The sequence below is a fragment of the Moschus berezovskii genome, chromosome 15, assembly GCF_049115385.1.
Source record: "Moschus berezovskii isolate FMDL1 chromosome 15, NW_MosBer_1.0, whole genome shotgun sequence".
NCBI lineage: Eukaryota > Metazoa > Chordata > Mammalia > Artiodactyla > Moschidae > Moschus > Moschus berezovskii.
The window spans coordinates 43,977,761-43,999,652 of record NC_142474.1 but is presented as its reverse complement, the minus strand read 5'-3'; the positions used below and the strand labels follow the sequence as shown (position 1 = coordinate 43,999,652).

The 21,892-nt window shown below is 40.3% G+C and overlaps 2 protein-coding genes across 4 annotated transcripts in view; one reads left to right on the top strand and one right to left on the bottom strand.

Annotated features, from left to right (window-relative positions):
- XRN2 (5'-3' exoribonuclease 2) overlaps nucleotides 1–6,375 on the top strand; it is a 62,486-nt gene extending 56,111 nt beyond the window's left edge. For all 3 annotated transcript variants that reach the window (XM_055430801.2, XM_055430810.2, XM_055430819.2), the window contains exons 29-30: nucleotides 3,511–3,649; nucleotides 5,832–6,375. In XM_055430801.2, coding sequence (XP_055286776.1) covers nucleotides 3,511–3,649; nucleotides 5,832–5,897 — 205 coding nt within the window. In that variant the 3' untranslated portion in view covers nucleotides 5,898–6,375. The remainder of the gene's footprint in view (nucleotides 1–3,510; nucleotides 3,650–5,831) is intronic.
- A 6,143-nt stretch (nucleotides 6,376–12,518) lies between these two features.
- On the bottom strand, nucleotides 12,519–13,886 carry NKX2-4 (NK2 homeobox 4). The gene is made up of 2 exons (XM_055424724.2): nucleotides 13,445–13,886; nucleotides 12,519–13,123 (listed from the first exon to the last, which is right to left on the bottom strand). The coding sequence occupies exons 1-2, from the start codon at nucleotides 13,884–13,886 to the stop codon at nucleotides 12,519–12,521; spliced, it is 1,047 nt and encodes a 348-aa protein (XP_055280699.1).
- Between the last annotated feature and the right edge of the window lie 8,006 nt (nucleotides 13,887–21,892).

Genomic DNA, 21,892 nt, shown 5'->3' with positions numbered 1-21,892 from the left:
TATTATCACATTCACACTGATCTTACCTTAGATGACCGTCTTCTGCAGAACGTTTGTCATGTTTGATGTTTAAGATTTGGTTTCTCCACTTTGTTGCTTGCTTTTTCCCATGTTATTTAATAATCACTGAAGTGCCAGCACTGTGCTAATAACATGCTTTTAGAAACATGAATTCATTTATTCCTCCTGTCCCCGCTTTGAAGTAGATGTTGTTACTTTTACAGATGAGGAAACTGAAGCCCACAGTTCAGTATCTTATCTGAAGTCTCTTTTCCATACCATTCTTTACCAAGAAACTTTTCACCCGAGCAAAACTCATCGGAAAACTGGCTCTGAGCATCCTGTCCCATGAAGCCACAGGGACTTCAGAGAAGTCCTTCCCCCTCTGAGACACCTTTTCTTTAGTCCTACGGCTTTCCTTCCCTCTCCACATTAAGCTCCCCTAAGATTGTCACTTATGTCCTGACATCCGTGGGTTTTTCTTTGATCGATGATCTGTGCCCTAGTCAAGTTGGTATCTTCCTGATTGACTCTGTGAACCCAGAGTTTTGGTTTACTTTCAGTCAGAAACTAAAACTGTGCCATAAGGCAGAAGTTACGTGTGAGCTTAATAGAATTCTTTCTTATGTCTTAGAGCATGGTCATTTAAGAAACACACCGTTTATTCTTAAAGAAAACAAAGTTTGAATTTAGCCTCCTAAACTTCTCCATTAGCCAGACTTTTATCAGATACATCACTCATTTCTGTAGCCTGTGTCAGTCTAACCTTTCTGACCTTATGTGACATAGAGGAGAAAATACAAACTCACTTTGACTTTGCTGAGATGTCACAACTGGTAAGTAGAATTCTTACTAGAACCAGGTTTCACTGATCATTAGTTCAGTACTTTTCCACTGCACTGTTAAGTGTTTGGTTGAGAACCCTATTAGAGAAGAAAATTTTTTAAGTGTACTTTTTTTTTTTTAAATAAACTACACTGTTTCTTGAATTAATTCCTACTTTGAGATAGTGTTTATAATTCATATGTTCATTTCACTTAAATTACAACAGGAGCACCCCGCTCCCACCTTTGCCTCCCCTCAAAAGGACAGCCTAGCCATCGTCATGATGGTGATTAATGCCCAGCTCGTGCGTCCTCCTCCCCTGGGTGCTGGCCTGTTGTCTGTGTCCTTGCCAGTGGCGGAGTCTCTTTTCTGGCCATATCTTATCCAAAGTGGCCATTTAGTTTTTCCACTTAATGGGTACTAAGCTCAGTGGTAGATTTTTAAAAGCTGATTTGTCATATACATATATATATGTGTGTGTGTATTTATAAATTAAAAATATCCCAATGAGTAGTATATAGTTACGTCATACTGCCAGCTACTTTCCAAAACAGTAGTAGTATAGAAACTTAAGAATATTGTTGCCATCCACTGCGGAATGCCTCAAATAAGTTGCCTCAATCAATAGCTACTCATTTAAAAAAATTAAAATGTGTCAGTCTCAGCACTTCCATCTCAGATTTAGAATGTATTTTCCAGGGCAGATTTCAGTTTGTAAAAGTATTTGAAAACTGATATAATTAGTATAGAAATATGATAAACTTAGGTAAAATAAAGGTCTTTCTGCCACTACCAAGCAAAAGAGGGTAGTCGTACATGTCCCTCTTACATGGCTCTTTCCATTTAATTAATTATTTTTGTAACTGTTTGATTAAATTATTATTTTTATAAATATTTTTGTCAAAAAACATTTCAGTTAATCATTTTAAACCAAAAAGAGAACTTTGTGCTTCTACATTGTGGCCGTGTTCCTGTCTTTAGGTCATAAAATAATGTAGAAGTGCATTTATAATGTATTTTAGCCATTTAGTTTCATTTTCCTGAAACTCAGTTGACTGAGTTTTACTGTTGTAAAACTGTGGAGAAAACATGGTCACAGCTCATACAATGTGTGAGCTGTACGTGGAACAAGCGGGTTTTGCATTAATGGCCCGATTTTCAGGAGCCTCCTTGGTCACACCACGAACCTTAACTGCTCAGTCCTGCAGAGACCAGAAGAGACCATGTCTTTTCTGCATACAGAGCTGTTCCTGCTTGACAGTTGAGCCATTCTCACTGAAATATATTTGTATTAGTGAATTCAAAAATAATTAAAAGCCCTGAATATGTGCATATTTTTTCTGAGTTACAGATTTTTCAGTTTATTTTGACTCACAGCAGATTATATCATTAGAGTTCTGGTCCCATCACTAACTGTGAAGAATAGCACTGGCCTTTCTAGAATTCTTTAGAGAGCAGTTCTTGGAGACATCACACAAAAATAGTTATCTTTGCTGGTTTTGTTGTTTGTTTGTTTTAAAGGGCAAGCTCCAAGTGAAGGAAGGAGAGTGGGGGTGGAGAGGATGGATTCAGGCTTGAATAGCTGTGAGAAGAATGCCATTACCCGGTGAGCCCAGCCTTGGGCTTTCCCCCCTAAGACCTAGGCAGTGAGATTCATATGCTGATGTGGTCATAGCTAATACCAGCTACTCAGTGCTTTAGCAAATTTCAGGTTTTCTTATAATTCCTCCCAATGTATGTAACAGCCCCCAAAGCTTCTACTGCTGAGGTACGTTGGGGAATTTTGCTACTGTTTATTCTTGGTAGTGACTGTTGAATAAAATGGAAGTTGAGGAAAATACCTCAAGAAAGCTGTGTCATACAGGGTGATTGCCTTTAGAGGGTAAATCTTTGCTACACTGTTTATGTGACAGCTTTAAATTGTTATGATTTAATACTTCATACCTGTTGTTTTGTATCTGCAGAGTTAAAATAGGCACTTGAAAACAATTAAAACATTTCTTTTGACCAGTAATCCAGGCCAGCAAACTGGGTTATAATAGCTTTTGAATCTGTGTTCCCATGTAAACTGTACACCAAATGCCAGTCAGTCCATGCCAATTAGTGCTCATGTTGCTAGGTCACCATGGTCAATTGAAAGCCGCATCAATAGAACTTGAAAAGGTTTCCTCCCTATCAGACCTTCTGACATATTCAGCAGAATAATGGATGGGAAAAAACAGCCAAGTCCCCTACCCTAGATTCAAAATACTCAGCAGTAAGAATTCATTTGCAGTGTGCAATTAACTAGAAAGAATGGACTCCAAGAACGAGCCTGGACATTTTTTAAAATAAAGCTTCATTCTCTTGTCTCGTGCATGTTTACTCTTTGGATAGCATCTTAAAATGTAGCCAACTTGGTGATCTTGGGTCCAAAACTTTACTGACTAAAAAGGAAACTTTACAATTGAAGATGAACAAAAAAAAAATTTTAAGTCAGATCTTTCTGATTCAACTGAGTTTTAAACAAATGCTGATATTTCATGAAATATCTTACATACACTACACTTGCTGTGAGGGACCTAAAGGCCACTCTGATCCTATATATCCCATACGACACATCCAGGGCACATTGGATTGTCCCAAATTTGGAAATGATACCTGCGAGATTTGGACTTTTAATGTAAATGTGATGCTTTTCCACAGAGGTGTTGGGGCCGAACCTCTGCTACCATGGAACCGGATGCTCCAAACCCAAAATGCAGCCTTCCAGCCAAACCAGTATCAGATGCTAGCTGGGCCAGGCGGGTATCCACCCAGACGTGACGATCGTGGAGGGAGACAGGTGATGGATGTGGTTTGGGCTTTGGGGTGGGAAGCTTATTGCTCATTTTGTACTAACCGTGCCTCTTGGGACTCAATGGTTGGTTGGTTGTTTTAAAACATCTCTGTGTAAGTACTGTTAAGAGTAGCTCAGTTGCCCTTGGATCTCTCATTAAAAATGTTTATGGGGTGAGTATCTGCCTCACTGAATAGGTTGTACTTTGAAGATGCTGAAGAATTTTCAGACCAAAAGCCCCTTTAACCACAACAGTCCAATATTTAGCACAAATATGGTCCAGCACCAAAACATAGTGTTTCTCCTTATGATGTTGCTTTTTGTTTTATTAGAAACTAGATCTCTCAAAATGAATGGTAATTTTCTAGAAGCTGAAAGTAATCTCTCACCTTTTCAGCTGTTACCTTTATTCCCCTTAGGAGTTTTCTGTCTTGATTTATCTGTTGTATCTTCATGGGATGAAATTTCTCCTAATTTCCCACTTTTTTAAACTAAATTTAAACCAGCTATACATTGAGTATAGTAATTCTTAGACAAATTCAGTAAGAGGAAGCTTTATTTCCTTCTCTTTATAACATCCAGTTGTAGCAACATTTAAGCCTGAGGTCTGTTTGCCTCAGTCTGTCCCTCAGCCATTTGACACCCTGGCCAGTATTTACATGCCCTTTAATCCAGTGCTTGCCAGAGAGCAGGGTCTGAATGCAGCGATTCAGAGTGTGTAGTATTCGTGGAGTTGGCACCTGTGGTGATGTGAAGTGGTTGTTAAATTGCTTACCTTGTGTTACCTCAGCCTTTTGCAGTGCTTCGAATATTAATTTTCTAACTCAGGTTTTTGCCATGTGTCCCTTTGTTCTGACAACTGAGAAGAATCTCCTGCCAGCTAAGAAAATCTTTTCTTCACACTTTTTTTGATGTACTCTTAAAAGTCTCAGTTCACTTTACAAGAGAATAACCATCTTAGTTGTCCTTTGAGAGAATTTTGTGACAGTACTTTAGACATATAATATTACTTTGCATACATACTGTCTGCCCAGAATCTCTACAGATGATATCAGCAGGTTCTCTGGATTGAGACTTTATGCTGCTAGAGTCAAGGTGACACCAGGCAACCTAAACAGTGACTATTATTGAAAGGAAGGTGCACCTGCAACTAGAAGTAGCTCTGGAGAAATTTGAGTCCAGTTCCTTCATTTTCCAAGTCAGGAGTTGAAACCTCAGATCTCCTGCTGTTCAGCAGCAGAGCTGGGGGTGCCTGTTAACTTCTGACCCCAGTTCAGTGGCTCTCCTGCCTCCTTTAGGGGAGACCCTCCCTTTAGAGGTGCTTTCTGCTGTTCCAGGAGGTATAATTGTTATTCACTCAGGAGATCTAAATCGTTTAGGACCTTTAGGAAATACATTTCTTTTTCAGCCTTTTTTTCTGCAGAGATTTCTTTTTCAATTAGAATTTTGAAGCAGTATTAAATTGTAGAAGTTCACTGTTAAAACCAGTAAAATTATACTTTCAGTCTATTTTCAGTGGAGAACTAGTGAAGTGCTCTGAGCGACAGTATGGGGAAAGGGGTCCATTTCAGCATCTTCCCTAGAAACAAGGAGTTGTGATGGCAGACACATCACATTTGTCTTTAGGTTGTACCAAATGTGGTGTTTGGAAGCATACTCGGAAATGTTAATGAAAGTTCCCGGTAATTGATTATGTTATAACCTAATGTGGTCCACTATTATTTATAGCTAAACAAACAGCTGAGGCAGCAGGCTCCTGCCTTGGTTAAGCAAAACCGTTTTCCTAGTCTAATATGTCTGAGGATGATGTGGGCACCTTCCCACAATGTGGCCTGAAATACCAAGGGGGCTGGGGGAGGGTCTGGTAGTGGGCGAGACTGACAAGTGTTTTATACAATACACTTAACTGTCCTTCATTTGTGTACATTCTAAGGGATTTCTTAGGCGCTTGTTAAGGCTGATTTGGTTAGTCGTCAGTGATAGCATTTATGCTAATTTCCACTCACATGCAGCTTTCGAAGAGGCTGAAAACCAAATACACATGTTCATGGAGATCATCCATGTGATATACCTATAAGAAATAGTCCCTTTCTTTTTGGTATGTTTTTCTATCAAGAAGTAAGATTAAATTTCTTTGCAGGAATGTTAATCCACAAAGTAAACTTTTGCTTTTTTTTTTCCCCTTCAGGGATATCCCAGAGAAGGAAGGAAATACCCTTTGCCACCACCCTCAGGAAGATACAGTTGGAATTAGGCTTTTGTAAAGCTTTCCCAGATCCTTTCATCATTCTACAGTTTTATGCTATTTGTGGAAAGATTTCTTTCTCAAGTAGTAGTTTTTAATAAAACTACAGTACTTTGTGTATTTCTTTTAACTGTATATTTCTACTGATCCGATCTCACTGTTTTATGTTGCCTTCCAAAGATGTGTGTTGCATAATACAGTGGATCTGAATTTATTATTGCTTGTAAAACACATTTGATGGAATAGGAATACTGGTTTTTCATTATGGTTAAAAATCAAACCAGCTGTGGATTTCAAAACACAGTGTATTCTAGATCATCTAAGATCCATGCTGATTTTTAATGCACAAGAATTAGGTATGAACTCTTGAGCTGGAACCCTCAGCTAACTAGAGTGTATATTCAGTATTTCTTTGGGAACATTTCATTGATGTACTTGTCATATGGAAATTTCTGGACTTTAGTAAAAAACAATGCAAAACTTAGAACTCGTCTCTTGTTGTTTTCCTTTTACAGTATTTAAACTTTGAAAATCTTGGCCAAGTGTATGGGTTTGAAATCAGTATATCAGAATTTTACAATTAGATGTCAAAAGAAAATCAATGAAGAAGTAGATTTTAAGAGGATATGGTCAGAAAGACAACCCATCTGACTCATGTGTGCCTTTCTACTACTAATTTGGCAAATTATAAAATCATCATGAGATTATCTCCATTTTACAAATTTCATGCATATTTGTGCTGCAGTTTTAAAGATTTGTTTTAAATCTTTGAGAATTCTCAAAGTTTGAGAAAAATCTTTGAGAAAAGTTCAGGGGTCTAATAAATTGATCATAGGATGAAATTTACAGCATGGAGAATATAATCAATATTATTTTTGTATGGTGACAGATGGTAACTAGATTTATTGTGGTGATCATTTTGTAATGTATAGAATTCTGGAATCAGTCTACGCTCCTGGAACTAATGCAGTGTCGTAGGTCAGTTATACTTTAGTTGAAAAAAAAAAACACGGTGGAAGAGCAGAAAGAAGAAAACTTGAAAAGTTTTGGACTTCCTTAGTGGTCCAGTGATTAAGAATCTGCCAGCCAATGCAATTCCCAGTCCAAGAAGATTCCACATGCCACGGGGTGACTAAGCCCCAGCACTGCAACTACTGAAGGCCACTTGCCGTAGAGCCTGTACTCAACAACAATGAAAACCCGCACACCCAACTGGAGAAACCCCGAGTGCATCAATGAAGACCCAGCACAGCCAGAAATGAATAAAGGATTTAAAAAAGAAAACCTGAAAAGCTTAATTCCTAGCTAAATTGTCTATGCTCCTTGGTATATTTTTGCATTATTTCACAATAGATTCCAATTTGTACTCATTTTTTCCTTGCTACTAAGTACACTAATTCCTTAAATGTATGCTTGCAGGTCACACACAAGCACTTCCATATGTGTTTTTCGTTTTCCACAACAAATTTAGACACATGTATGAAGACTTGTCCACTCTTCCATTCTAGCCTCAGATTGTAAAATAAGGTTTGTCTTTCTGACTTTCGACATTTTTGCTTTAATATTCAACAAAGGCAATTTGTTAATCGTAAATCTATTGAGGAAAAATCTCACCTTAACCTTGGATAGGAAGGTATTTTGAAGCTATTGAGTTCATTGCTGATGATGGGTGAATAGAGCAGGGTTCTTTATTGTTGAGATAAAGAGTCTCTGCTGGGAATTAACCATTATATATTACCATCACAATACAGTGAAGGAATAATGCTGTTTATCTTCTGAATATTAAAAATGTGTAACACTTGAATCAAGTATTGCATATTCCAAAGGAGCCCATGTACATGTCTTAGGGTGTACAGCTTCATAAGTACCCTATAGCCACACTTCTACAGGACCTAGATTTTCTCAGATCTTTAATTTTGATCTGGTTTTTTAAGTTTTCATGAGCATATCTAAAGTCATTGTTTTTGACTTGGTTTTTTGCACCATTGCACGTAACTGATCAAAACACATTAAGTTTGAAAATGTTTTTAAGTGTTTTGAAGACACATAAGCAAAAGCCTGATGGGAAAATTAAGCTCCTAGCTTTCCGCTAGCAAGTGGTGAGCCCTTGCTTCCTTTCTCCTTACTCTGACATCTCTTTCCAACTTGTCCCCACGTTTGAATCTTCCAGAAAAAGGCCCTGTTATTTCAACAAAGGCTTTTTAGAACTTTCAATGGCGCTTTTAAAGCTATAACTAGCCCCCTCCACACTCAGGAGTAAATAAAGCCAACGGGTCGATTTTGTGTAGTTAACTGTACTCCACCTTACTATGCTTGAGTAGGGCCAAGTTTTTCAAGGTCTCATGATGAAGGTTTATAAGCATTTAAGAACCTGGGAACACCCCGACTTTATCGCGGCGCTGAGAGCCGGTGGTGGGCGACTGTCTTCAGGGTAAGGTCGAGGGCAGCACACGGCCATCCGTCCATCCCAGAGCGCTGTACGGCCGCGCGGCGTCGGGGAAGCAGGTGGGGAGGTGACCTGCAGGCTGACCCCGAGCCAGGGCCGGGCGGGCGGCTCTGGGGGGCGCGCGTCGGCGGCATCATCACCCGAGTTCCCTGGGCCCCGCGCCGCAGCTTCGCTGCCGGCCAGCGTCGTCTTGGCCCCGCACGCATGCGATCATTGGCGCTGGAAGGAGACAGCGGAAAGGGTCTTCTCCGAGGCTGCTAGTTTTTTTAGTTCTAAGCCTGAGGGTAAGTGAATTTAACTTGTCTGGGAAATCAGAATGCAGTCGTTCTCCGACGTAACCTGGAAGCCGGGTTCGCAGGCGGCGCGGTCCCGGGCGTGGCCTGCATCCGGCTCGTCCGGCCCCGCGGCTGCCTGGAGCAGACCCGCTAGCCTCCGGCCCCCGAGCTCCAAAACTAATCAACTAGCAAGCGGTCCATTCTCGGCGGATTTCTTCTCCACTCAGGGTGAGGTGAACGTCTGCATTGCTAGTTATCTGAGACAGCATAGACGGCACGAGGGCCAGAGGTAACAGGCTTTAATTAGTGTGTATGAAATGGAAATGGAACCATTTACTACCGCAAAACAGTTTGCACAACTTAAACTTAGGCAACATTTGTGATTAAACCTTTATTAGAAATCACCTAAGCGACTACTGAAAGAGGTTACATGGAAATTTAGAAACTGAAATAAAAGTCATTTCATTCCAACATTCTGAAGCAAAAACAAAGGAAACCAAAACACCTCTCTCAGAAGCTTCCAAACCTCCGTGCTCAAAAAATAATGGCATAAAAGTGATCCTAAAATCACAGTTATCTCCATACTTACTGGAGAGAGCGACTCCTGACTTCAAGTCTTCTTTGAATCTTCCCCAGATGCTCACCAATTTTCACTAGCGGCAAAAGTCTACTTACTTAATTCATTTTTAATAAAATGTACCCTAGTGCCCTGTCTCATTGGATTTAAGCATGGCAAGTAACTGTATTTTTTAAAACTGGACTTGAGTAATTAACATACAGAGTTTTATCCACGTATTAGTGTTATTAATGTTAAATAGTTAGGCGGTCCCATTCATATTCTCAACTACATCTGAAACTTTTATCACCACTACATTGTGCATTATCTTATGCACAAATTCATTATCTAAAAATCCAGTCATGGGTCTTGATGTGATTATGGTTCACAAATTTAAAAGTCTTTCTAAAAGTCATCATTATGAAATGCATCTAACAAAGCAAGTCTTTGGAAGGTGCTTGCATTTAGTGAACAGGATTATGTCTCTGATTTGCTTTAAATTGAAAGTAAACAGTCAATAGCAGAATGGAGTTTTGGACACAACATCTGTGTTGATAAGTCTGATTGACTTACTTGTTCTGACTGTTAGGTTTTAGTTTTAAGCAAAGCCTCAAACGGAAGACAACTGGGTTACACCCCCTCTTCCATGTACAAAACACCCTTCCTGTATCTTTCAACATTGGGGCGCGTGCGCGCACACACACACACACACACACACGCCATTTCAATTTACATCCCAACACAGATTTCAGAAAAGTACCTGCAATCTCCGCCGTTCCTCTCTGCAACTTGGATTCTGGATTTTGGTTTCTGGGTCTCAACTGGGAAAAAATAGGTTAGAGTGCTGTAAAACCCCAAAAACCTTTAGGAACTGTGATATCCGCAGTTAGCATTTCTCAAACCGAGTTTTGCTGTGGCCTCTGCTAAACTTTGGAGGGGCTTTGTTCCCACTTAGACCCTGCGCCAACCTCCCTCTTGGTTGTGAAGACACTTATCCTCCTCTTCAGTTAATGAGTTTCACCTAGTCTGGCCGTTTGTGTTTTTATAAAAGATCTGCAAAGCACTAATTGCAAAAGAAGAAAAAAAAGCTTTTGTTTCGCATTAATCAGAATGTGGAACTCTACAGTATAAACATTTTCTATTTTAATGTTTCAAAAGCAAACTTTATCCTAATTTCTGGATGTGCACAAATAAACTCAGTACATTTGTGGGTGCACAATGTTAAGCTCTCTCCAGCAATCACCTCTGGCTTGAGTCCCTTACTATTTAAAGGAACACTGAAAGGAAAAAGATATGCCTGTACCAAATACACTTTCAGAAAATATTGTATAAAGAAGGCTGTTTCTTCTTAATTGTCTTTTTGATTGATAGTTCACTTAGTCTAAGGGATTTTTTTGTTCCAGAAATTATCAAGGGAAAAACTGTGCATGAAGATTTATTTTCTTTAAATATGTTACTCGGAACCCTTAGTCCATAAGCTACTGTTTTTGTTAAGTATTGGGCTGTAAAAAAAAAAAAAATTACAAACCATGTGAGCTTTTATAACATGTTTTCTAGAAGTAGAATTTCAGAAGTTGAAGGAATCAATATAAAGAAGCATTTTTAAATCTGGCACATCAGTAATAGTTACACTAGCCTGGCTAGCATTTTGAAAATCTATTTTATTAATATGCAAAAACTCAAACTGGGAGAATTTTCTGAAAGTGTACTGTATCATTTTCATATTTTTTCTGCTCAAATTTCCTTTCTGTGTAGAATGTGTTAAAAATCAGTTATCATTTTACAAAAATGCATTCACAGCCCCTTGATAAAGATTGATTCACTTGCTTCTTTAGTGTTTTTTTTTCTCTTTGTGAAGGGAACTGGAGTTTTTAATTATTATTACTGTTTACTGTAGAAAATATATTTAGAGAAAGTGCAATTTTTAAAAACACTGCACAGTTTGGAAAAATACCCAAGCAATGAAATGAAATAAAATGTTTCACTTCAAACTATAATTCTAAAATTTCAAATGTAGAAGAGGTTTAGGGTCTCTGGGAAATGTTTTGGTCATTTGTAAAACATGCATTATCCATGTTATGTCTTTAATTTTTCTTCATTTTATGAACTCACTTTCTCCAGCCTTCTTTTAGCATTTTAAATCTACTACCAGTTCTTTAAATCATGAATAAACTGAGCTGTGTTGTCACATCATGCCAACTAGTGTAAAAAAAAAAAAGCCTATACAACTTAGTGAAAAAGAAATGATCATTTGACATTTACAAAAAAAAGTACTTAAATTCTTTTAAGTTATATTTAAATATCCTTTTGAAACATAGGAAATATAATTTAGCATATTAAATACATTATCTGTACAAGAAAACACCAACAAAATCGGTGTGTAACCCCTATTAACTTCTAAATATGAGAAAATAATATTTTACTGATTCTTTACAAACTGATTACCATTCAATAAGTCACCTTATTTTCTTCCTTCTTGACATGCTTTGAAAAATAGATTAATTGATGTCTGTCTTAGCAATTTTGCTTGCTTGTTCTAGTGTTTTATCAAGGTACTTTAATTCAGATAATCAAATACCTTAGAAAGAGTAAATAACATGTCTGTAGAATAGGGTATAATTTATTTTGTCCGTTGATTTTGGGAGACCAGTTTCCATATAAAAAGTAGCTTACAATCCTTTCTTTTGATGAGCTGCATCTTAGGAGGAAAAGCCTCTTTTAGGATAATATACAAACACTCATTGCCAAATCATGATCAAAACATTTAAAAAACAGCATTAAGTTTAAAAAGCTATATCAATTCGTATAAGCAATATTTTGATTACGTTTATTCCATTTCTCTAAATGGCAATAACTCCTCTTCAGTAATGTTGCTATGTGCATGATCCACCTTGAGCTACAATTCAATTTACTTTCCATCAAACATTAATGAAATTGCACTTAAGCGGGGCGGGGGGAGCGGTGAGGGGGGGGTTCGAAAATTAATCTCCCACGGTAAATTCCACTTCAAGAAGAAAACCTTGTTAAAGCTGGGTTGATTTTTAGAGCTACAAACACCACCTAAGTCTCCACCTTTAAAACTCCGAGAGCTTTGGTTAGGAACGTGGTGGTAGATGTGGACTTGGCCGGCTTTTTACACAATTTAGGAACCTCCGGAAAGAGGCAATCACCTCAAAGCCTCCTGGCCGGCGCGATCTCAGGATTCGATGCCGGGGCTTGTCGCGTCCCCACCCGCAGCGGAGGCCCGGCGCCCACCCCTCTCCGCGATCCGTCCGTTCGCTCGCGAGCGGCGGCTCAGCCGTCGGCGCGCGCAGACCCGCGGGCGGCGGCGGGACCCCCGGCCAGCCGCGTCGTCACCACGTCCGGCCGTAGAGCAGGTTGGCGCCCAGCGCGCCGCCACCGTAGTCCCCCGCCGCCGCCGCGTCCAGCCCCGCCAGGCCTGCCCCCGCCCCGTGCAGCGCGGGCGGGCTGGGCGACAGCTCCTCCAGCTCTGGCGTCGGCGCGGGCGGCTGCGGGCCGGCCTGGGGCGTCGGCGTGGCCGCGCCGTTCTGGCAGGGCTTGCCGTCCTTGACCAGCACGGGCACGGCCACGCGGCGCGGCGACGGCGGCGGCGGCGGCGGGCCCAGGCCGGCCTCCTGCTGCAGCTGCTGCGCCGCCTTGTCCTTGGCCTGGCGCTTCATCTTGTAGCGGTGGTTCTGGAACCAGATCTTCACCTGCGTGGGCGTCAGGTGGATCATACTGGCCAGGTGCTCGCGCTCGGGCGCCGACAGGTACTTCTGCTGCTTGAAGCGCCGCTCCAGCTCGTACACCTGCGCCTGCGAGAACAGCACGCGGCGCTTCCTCCGCGGCGCCGCCGCAGCGTGCAGGGGCGCCAGCGACTTGGCCGCGTCGGCGATGCCCGTCAGCGACCCCATGCCAGCCACGTTCACGCCCGCCGACGGCCCCATGAACCTGGAGACTGGGGAGGGGCCCAAGGGGAAGACCGGTCAGCAGGCGCCGCCCCGCTCTCTTCACACCGCGGCGGCCGCGACGCCGGCGGGGCCGGATGGGTCCCAGGGTCCCAGGACGCCCCGCGCGCTCGGGGTCCCAGGGTCCCAGGATGCCCCGCGCGCTCGGAGTCCCAGAGTCCCAGGACGCCCCGCGCGCTCAGTGTGTCAGGGTCCCAGGACTCCCCGCGCACTCCCGGCCGGATTCCCGAGCGCTCCCCGTGCCCCGGGCTGCGGCGGGGAATGCCCGCGCCATCCTCGGCCCTCAGTCCCGCGCTCCTCGCCCCGCTCACTTGACGAGTAGCGCGGGTCCGGGTTGGCGCCGTACCAGCCGGTGGCCGCGGCGGCCGCGCCGCCCCGCACGCCGTCTGTGTAGGCGGGCAGCTCGCCCACGTTGCCCAGGCCGCCGTTGCAGTAGCCGCCCACGGCGCCGTGCGGGAACTGCGAGACGCCGGGCGGCATGTGGTAGGTGGCGGCCGCCGCCGCTGCCGCCGCCGCCGCTGCCGCCGCCGCCGCGTTGTGGCCCGCCATGGCGTGCGGGGGCTGCATGCCCGCCGCGGCCGCCGCCTGCGACGAGGGCCCGGGCGGCGGCGCGCGGTAGGCGGCCCCCAGGGGTGCCCCGAGGCCGGGCGGCGTGCCGTCCATGGCGCCGCCGAACTTCTTGTAGGTCTCCTCGATGGGGCTCAGGATGTCGGACACGGAGAAGGGCGTCGTGTGCTTGGGGCTCAACGACATGGCTCGGCGGGCGGCCAGGTAGGGGGGCCCGGGGCGCGCGCGGGTCACCGCCACCTCGGCCGCGGCTGCGCCTGTGACCTGGAGTCGGCGGCGCGGCGAGCCCCCAGAGCTGCGGGATCTGGGGTTTATTTTAGTCCGGCGCCGGGTTTACGACAGACTCGGGGGGCGGAGCAACATCCCAAACGAGCAAACAATGGTCCTTGACATCTTTTTTCTCTCGCCAACACCCCCACCCCACCCCCACTCCCCATAGGGGAGGCAAAAATGGTAAAGGGGGCAGTTGGATGTTTCTTGAAAGGATCACCCCCTTCGCTTTCTCCATCCTTCCTGCTTCCATCCAGACTTCCTGTTACCCTAGCCCTGGAGGATCAGAAACAAACTCAGGCTGGCGTCGAGGTTGGATGTAAAGGACTCCGCGCCTCTGCCCATCAGACCCCGGTTTCCTAAAATGATTTAGTAGCAAAGTCCAGTGTTTTTGGAGGTGTGGCGGGGGGGCGGTGGACAGAATGGTGCTAAGTTGAGAGCGGATGGCGGTTTCGCCTGGTCCTCTCCAGCTATCAGCCTCTCACTTGCTCCATCATCTAAAGTGTTAAAAAAAAAAAAAGCTCTTGGGTCCCACCGTAAGAGCGCATAAAGAGATGAGGTACAATGACCGTCCTCTCCCTTTGTAGGGTTTCTAATTTATGCGTCTTTAGACTCTCAAGCATCATTTTGTGGGCAACCAACCGGGCACTTTCAAATTAGCTCAAAGTATCCAAATCCAAAGAAGAGAAAACACACAGAGACACAAATACACGGATGCTAATTTGTAAGTATTCTGTTTCTGATCTGTGGGGATAGAGGTTAGATAAGGGAAAGAGGTTAGGTTTTTATGTGTTCTAATGTTTCCTGTTCAGCTCGCACCTGTAAAGTTCTGTACAGGTTTCTTTCCCTTTTGTTTTCCTCCTGCACCACCCCCTTCCCCGAGTGAAAATATCCAACTTGGGGTTTACTGGCCTATCACTACAGTAATCAAAAAAAAAAAAAAAAACCCACCCCAAAAGTCCAAAATTTCTAGCTATTCAAAATGGGCCTTTTTATTGTTCAAAAAATATAATCTGCTTAAAAATGTGAAATGGATACAGAAATCATGTGAGAATGGTACTTTTGCTTGAAAGATACTCAACTGTAGATAAATGATTTTTAAAAAAAACTTTGTCATCCTTTGATTTGTAAATTTACCTGCATAGCACAGAAGAAGTTAGACATTGTGAACTTTCCTATGAATGCTGAACATGACAAAAAATATGACGAAGTCTGTGAAACATATTGACTAAAATTTGAAAACAGTCCTTTGCTTAAAACAGCCAAGGAAACGAAGATGCAGTTTTTAAGGTTTCCTGGAGACTGGGGCAGGAGAAAGAAAAACAGGGAGAGTGCTTTCTTAAGCAAGATTTTATTGTTTAAAACAGAAGAAGATCAGGATGTAACAGAACAATTCCAGTTTAACCTATTAGAACATAAAATCTAATAGTACACATCTTGAAGGTAAGAACAGTTACCTATTCCTTTTCTTGTTTGGTTTCAGTACTTTGGAATGTTTTCCATGGTTTTGCTTTTATTGTTTTAATCATTGTTTTGTTCATTTCAGTGAGTTTTGCAATGAATCTAGGGGTGGGGGGATGGGGGAGAAGGGACCCATATTTACCTATGGGAAGAAAGTGTCAACCAGGCAAGTGTGTAGAGTATTAGTATTTTAAAATATTGAAAGAACAAAAGACAAGGTACCGTGATTATTTGCAGATGTCAGTTATTTACTTCGCAATACTAGTATTGCTGTAATTTTAACACTATGCCACTTTTACACGTCTTTCCTGAGCTTGAAACATTTGGGCTAGATCTTCATCCTTACCTGCAGTTGAATTGCCTACTTAATTTTTTTTAATTAATGAATTACAGAGAAGCATTTATGTATGTATTTAAGTAGTTGCTGGAATCTTGAAAACTGCACTTTGGTTTTTAAGTTTAGTTTAATTCAAAATGTATTGTTTATTTGATCCACTTAAATAAAAAATAGTAGAGTCTTTCATTTCAAACTTTCCTCAAAGATAACAGGGTAAGTAAAAATAGTTGTTTTAACATCCATGGACAGAAAAAGTCATTTGTGAATCATTATGTTTTACTTTTAAAGTTCAAACATGTTTCAAAAATGAAACCTATTGTCATAGTCTTTGTATTGATTAGTTATCCAAGCTGCAAAAGTGCTTATCATTAGTTTTTTCCAGACAGTTATTATTTGCTCTGTTTTCAGGCTATACACTTCATCTCATGTAATATTTTTATAAACTTTAGGATAGCAGTTCATTTGAGTGGTTGAACTGCAAGTTGTTGCTTATTTTGTTTTTCAACTGTAGTGGGTCCTGCTACAAGTCCGAGGACATCTGGAAAGCTCACACCTTTGAATAAAGAAAGCACCTTATCAGGTCTGGAGGCTCTCTGCAGACTGTCACTTTCTGGCTGCTTGGGAACTTGACACCCTAATTAGTACTTGTTTACTAGAGGTAAACAGTTATGAAAAATATCGGCAATCTTCAACAGTTCTTCCTCTCAATTGTTTGGGTCTTGTTCCAGAAATTGCATATCTTAGTGCTGAAAACACTGGATGTGTGCAGATGATTCTGAAAACGTGTATTCTGGAGGATGTGTATATACAGATGCAAATTAGAATAATCCAATTTATACTCCATTAAAGGTTTTTATCAAATTCATTTCATCATATTATTGTCTGTCTAAATTATGTATGGAAATTAGTACTCAGTAGATTGTTAAATACTGTTGACCAAACTGGATTTCACAGGAAATATATTTCTGAGAAATGTTTCCCTGTTGGTTTCTTTTCTTAAAAATAATGCTGGCACTCAGCAAAGCAACAACAACAAATGCTACCAAAGAGAACACAGTGAAGAGATGGCCCTTCCTCCCCATCCTCCAGCCTTCCTCTTTGCCCCTCAGAGGCACGGTTACCTGATTCTTCTGGGTGAGTCTATGCATCTTGAAACATGCTGCCATTTTACACACAGGAGGTGGCATGTGGTTTGATGCCTTAGTTTTTTCACAGCTTAGGTTTCTGTACATTTGTATACCACACCACTGAAAACTTAATAACTGGACTGTGGCAGACATAGAAAAATTACCTAAACAAAAAGATTCAATAGAATCTCTTGGCTTTCTGACAGAAATGTGGTATTCATTGAAAATTTCTCATGTATTAGTTAACCTTAGGGTCAAAATTATTTGGCAGAACAGTCCTGAGGTAGGAGCCTTACCCAAATAGAGGATTTGCTGTTGTCAAACAGAAGCTCAGAGAAAGAGGCCTGAGAGACCTTGCAAAACCAGTCGGTTACTTAAAAGGCAATGTTGTTTTTCTAAGGTAGCAAGTAGATTCCTAGTGTGTCCTGAATTTACTTATAAAGGAAAATAATGTTTGAAAATGTAACTTCCTGCTTGATATTCAAGATCCATGCCTTTTAGGAATGAGACACTTGCCACATTTGTGATTAGTTTAAAATAGTTGTTAATAAAATTGTTACTCTTTGGAAGTGCCTTTAAAATACTGTCTTTGCAGGAGGGAAGGAACAAAAAGAATATGTCAGGATACTAATATTTTGTAGCAAAATTGAGATTATAAAGAAACAAAATTGCTATAGATATGAAACACTAAGTTTTAAAAAATTGAAAATGTTTATGAACTTCACCAATTTCTGAAATTTGGTCTCTTTTTATTCCTCCTAAAAGACTCTTTGCTTTAAATGTTCATTTCAATTATTGTGAATCTCGCATGTTAATTTTACCCTTTGTTATTAACAGAATTACTCTGTTATTTCTACCCCACCCCCAACCCTCGTGCTTCCCCACCAGGGTTCCTTATCTTAACCCTCTGTTCTGCTCTCCCTGAGGCCCTGAAATGCAGCTAGCGCCCAGGGATGAGACTCTCCTTGGGAGGACACAAGAAAGAAGTTAGAGAACTTGAACCCCCCCCCCATTCTTTCATAATTTCTTCACAAATGCAAATTTCTTGCACTTTAACTCCTCTAAAAAATTTTGAGTCACTGTTTCCTGATCATCAGATTTTTAGATTGAAAATATTTTTCTGATCAATGAATATATTTTAAATTTAAGTGGTTATTAATACAATATGAGAAAGAGTAGTAGGTGTTAAAGATACGATTGTTGTTGGAATCCTAATAATGAGATCAATTAAATGATTCAAAAAAAAAACCCACAAAAACGAAGTCTTCCCTTCTAGTGTCGAATTGTAATACTAACTCTTACAGTCTAGGTAGGGAATAAGGTTATCCTACATCAGAGGTGTAAAAATATTGGTCAGTTTTCAAAAATATGAAAATTGACCACTAGGGCACAACTCTCCTACCCTAGGATTACAAGCTTTGGCTAGAAATTTAAATTTTTCTGTGTTTTAAAAATTATTTTTAGAGTAAGTATTAAATACATGATATGGGAAACAAGGGCAGGCAATATGGAATTATATTCTTTATTGCGGCAACAAGTTTACTTGTATATTTTGCTTACACAGAGTGTTTAAACTTTAAAATAGCATTTCTGTTGAACATTATCTGACATTTTTACATGTCTTGGAATGTAATTGAATTGTTCTTTTACAGGAAGAAAGAATTCTTTGAATTTTAAGCAAAATTGTATTTCTATTTATTATTTTGTGTGAGAAGCTAGTCTAAGTTTGCACTGTAACTCTACACATAACCTGAGTGATTATATACAACTTTTTTAAAAATATAATTTTATAACTTTTATTCTCATGTGCACTCAATTTTTCCAAATCTAAGAGGTTCGTTGAATTTACTGTAAAGTCTCTTTTTGTCCTACAAGTCCCATTAAAGATGTATCTTCTTATGTTTACAAATTAATTTGTGATTATCAAGGAATATATCTGTCTTTCCATCTGAGTCAGCTACTGGGGTTATTTGTTATTGTCACTTGAAAAAGAAACTTCAGTTTGGGGAATTTTGATAAACTATTTGTTGCATTTATTAACAAAGTTTTACTGTGCATATTTTTTGGACATGAATTGAATTTGAGCAAATTCTGGTAGATAGTGAGGGACAGGGAAGCCTGGCGTGCTGCAGTCCATGGGGTTGTAAAGAGTCAGACAGGACTGAGCAACTAAACAACAAGATGTATATTTTAGAAGAAAAACAACTGTGACAATAGTATAATTAGAAAACGTTGCCTAATTTTGTTGGGTTTGTTCTGTGTACTACAAATGTTGTGGAGGTCTCTGCATTCTAGGTTGAGAATTGTGCTTGATGCACAAGGCTGGTGTTCATGTCATAAATCAAAATCAGTTTTTGGTACATTTTAAGCAATTTAGTTTCTGGTTCAGTAATTTGCAAAGCTTGATATGAAATACTTTTTATAGACAGTGAGTGGCATGAAGAGAACTAATTGATAAAAGTTGCCTTGTAAGGTTTTCTTTAAAAAAATTTTTTTTAATCTAGTAAAATGAGTCTTATAACAAACCTGTCAGATGAACTTGATAATTACTAGATATTGACTCAAAATACCCAGTTTGTAAACTAACAATAAGGTGACTCTTCAGTAAAACTAGTGTTTATTAAGTATTTGAAAATTAAGTCCTAAATTTGATCTTGTAACTGCGTAGGGAATTACAGAGGTAATACTGGAAACAAGTATCACGAGACAAGAGCTATTGGAATTTGGCCAAAAATGCCACATAAGAATTACTTGAGAAAATCAGTATAGCTTGAATGAAAGCAACATTGGTATACAACAAGTCTTTAAAAATAAATAATTCTCCCACATGAGAAATAAGTAAAATTTGGAGTAAATCATCTCTTCCAAAATAAAAAGTATATGTGTACATGCAAAATAGTTTAAAAAGCTAACAAACTATCTTAACTATAGGAAAATGGCAAATGTTAGTGGGTGAAAGATTTTTTTTAATTACAAAGTAAAATAAATTTAAAATAGAATTTTTAATTGTTTAAAGTTTACTTTTTAATGGGATAAATAAATGTTGATTTGTGAAGGGTAGTTTATGCTTGAATGTTGTGCATAAGTCATTCTAGGAGTCAGATGATGGAATACGTGGTAATTGTTTTGTGTTTTATGTCTTACTATTATAAATATATATTCTCAAAGATCTGAAAGAGAACTATTTCACATATGAAGTTTTAGTTTTCTGTAAATAGTCTGGTATGTATGAAGATTTCTTCTGGAGTTAATTCTCTTAAATGCAGTGTTGCTTTAGAATAATCCATGGCAGTGCATATATGATTGAGCTGTCACTATGAACATAATTGATGACAGTCTGCCTGATGCAGCTCTTATGAACAATTTGCAGAGATTAAAAGGGTGATGGAAATGGTGCTTTAGGAATTGCTTTCTAAAGACACCAGAGGATCGAAAAGAAACCTGGGGTTTCCAGTGCCCTCTGAAATCATTTTCACATAAAACCCAGGTTTAGTAGGTACAAGTGTTGTTTAAGTGCTCAGCTCTTGAAAAAAAAAATTTTATGTGGCATAAAGAGATGATTTGGTCATGGATCTTAAATGATCAAATCATAGTGTCTGTTCTATACCTGTTTCAAAAGAAATGGAGAATCTTTTACCTATTTAGTATTGCATATGTACTTGCATTTAAGTACATAGGCAATAAATGAATATATATAAATACTCATAAAAGTAAGAAGCTAAGATGTGGCTGAAAGAAGCATCAACTCTGTTGACCATAAAGCCTACTGAGTTCCTATAGTTGAGCCTCAGTCTTGGTTGTAAGCTTCCTATTGGTCAGCTGAAAAGCCAGTTAAACTTATTTTTTGTGGGGGTGGAGCAACCCCCCTCCTCTGATTCCTCAGGAAAAGAAGGACTTCCTAATACTGTGCTCTGAAAGAAATTCCTCATGGGGGCTTCACATAAGAGACACTGAATATAAAATTATTAATGGTTCTCTAGCAGATGGAGTTATTTCCTGAAGTTAGCTTATAATAGTGGCCATTCCTCAACAATTTGAGATCTCAAGCCAGCTCAACTAAGGTAACTCCAAGGTGTGGGAGCAAAGTAAGCAGCCTGGTCCAGATGTGTAGCCTTCTGATGGCCAAGGAGTGAACTCCACACCTTTCAAAGAAGACTTCATAAAAACAACAATATTATTATGCTTTCCCTATTACAAAGTTCTTATACTGAGGCTATGACCCTCTAACTTGCAGGCATCAGTCCAGTTCAATACTTTGATGCCAAATTTTAAGTTTGGTTTCCTCCCATAAAGCCCTCTAAATATAAGAAGGTATTATATTAATCATTATCATACTATGTCTCTCTTTTTCACAAAAAAATTCCCCAGAACAAAAACATCTGTAATGAAAATACACAATTATTACCCAAGAATTTATCAAGTGATTATCAAGAGTACCCTGAGTGCTTTAGAAAATTGGAAAGGGAACCTGTCTGGTACCAGAAAGAGGAAACTTATTTTTGTCATCCTTATGCAGAGTACATCATGAGGAATGCTGGGCTGGAAGAAGCACAAGCTGGAATCAAGATTGCTGGGAGAAATATCAATAACCTCAGATATGCAGATGACACTACCCTTATGGCAGAAAGTGAAGAGGAACTCAAGAGCCTCTTGATGAAAGTGAAAGAGGAGGGTGAAAAGGTTGGCTTGAAGCTCAACATTCAGAAAACAGATCATGGCATCTGGTCCCATCACTTCATGGGAAATAGATGGAAAAACAGTGGAAACAGTGTCAGACCTTATTTTTTTGGGCTCCAAAATCACTGCAGATGCTGATTGCAGCCATGAAATTAAAAGACGCTTGCTCCTTGGAAGGAAAGTTATGACCAATCTTGATAGTATATTAAAAAGCAGAGACATTACTTTGCCAACCAAGGTCCGTCTAGTCAAGGCAATGGTTTTTCCCGTGGTCATGTATGGATGTGAGAGTTGGACTGTGAAGAAAGCTGAGAGCCGAA

Excerpts from the sequence above, each read along its gene's own strand:
- NKX2-4 (XM_055424724.2), bottom strand. The coding sequence starts at position 13,886 with ATGTCGTTGAGCCCCAAGCACACGACGCCCTTCTCCGTGTCCGACATC. Across the intron at positions 13,124-13,444 it reads GGACCCGCGCTACTCGTCAA|TCTCCAGGTTCATGGGGCCG; the intron begins GTGAGCGGGGCG and ends GCCCCTCCCCAG.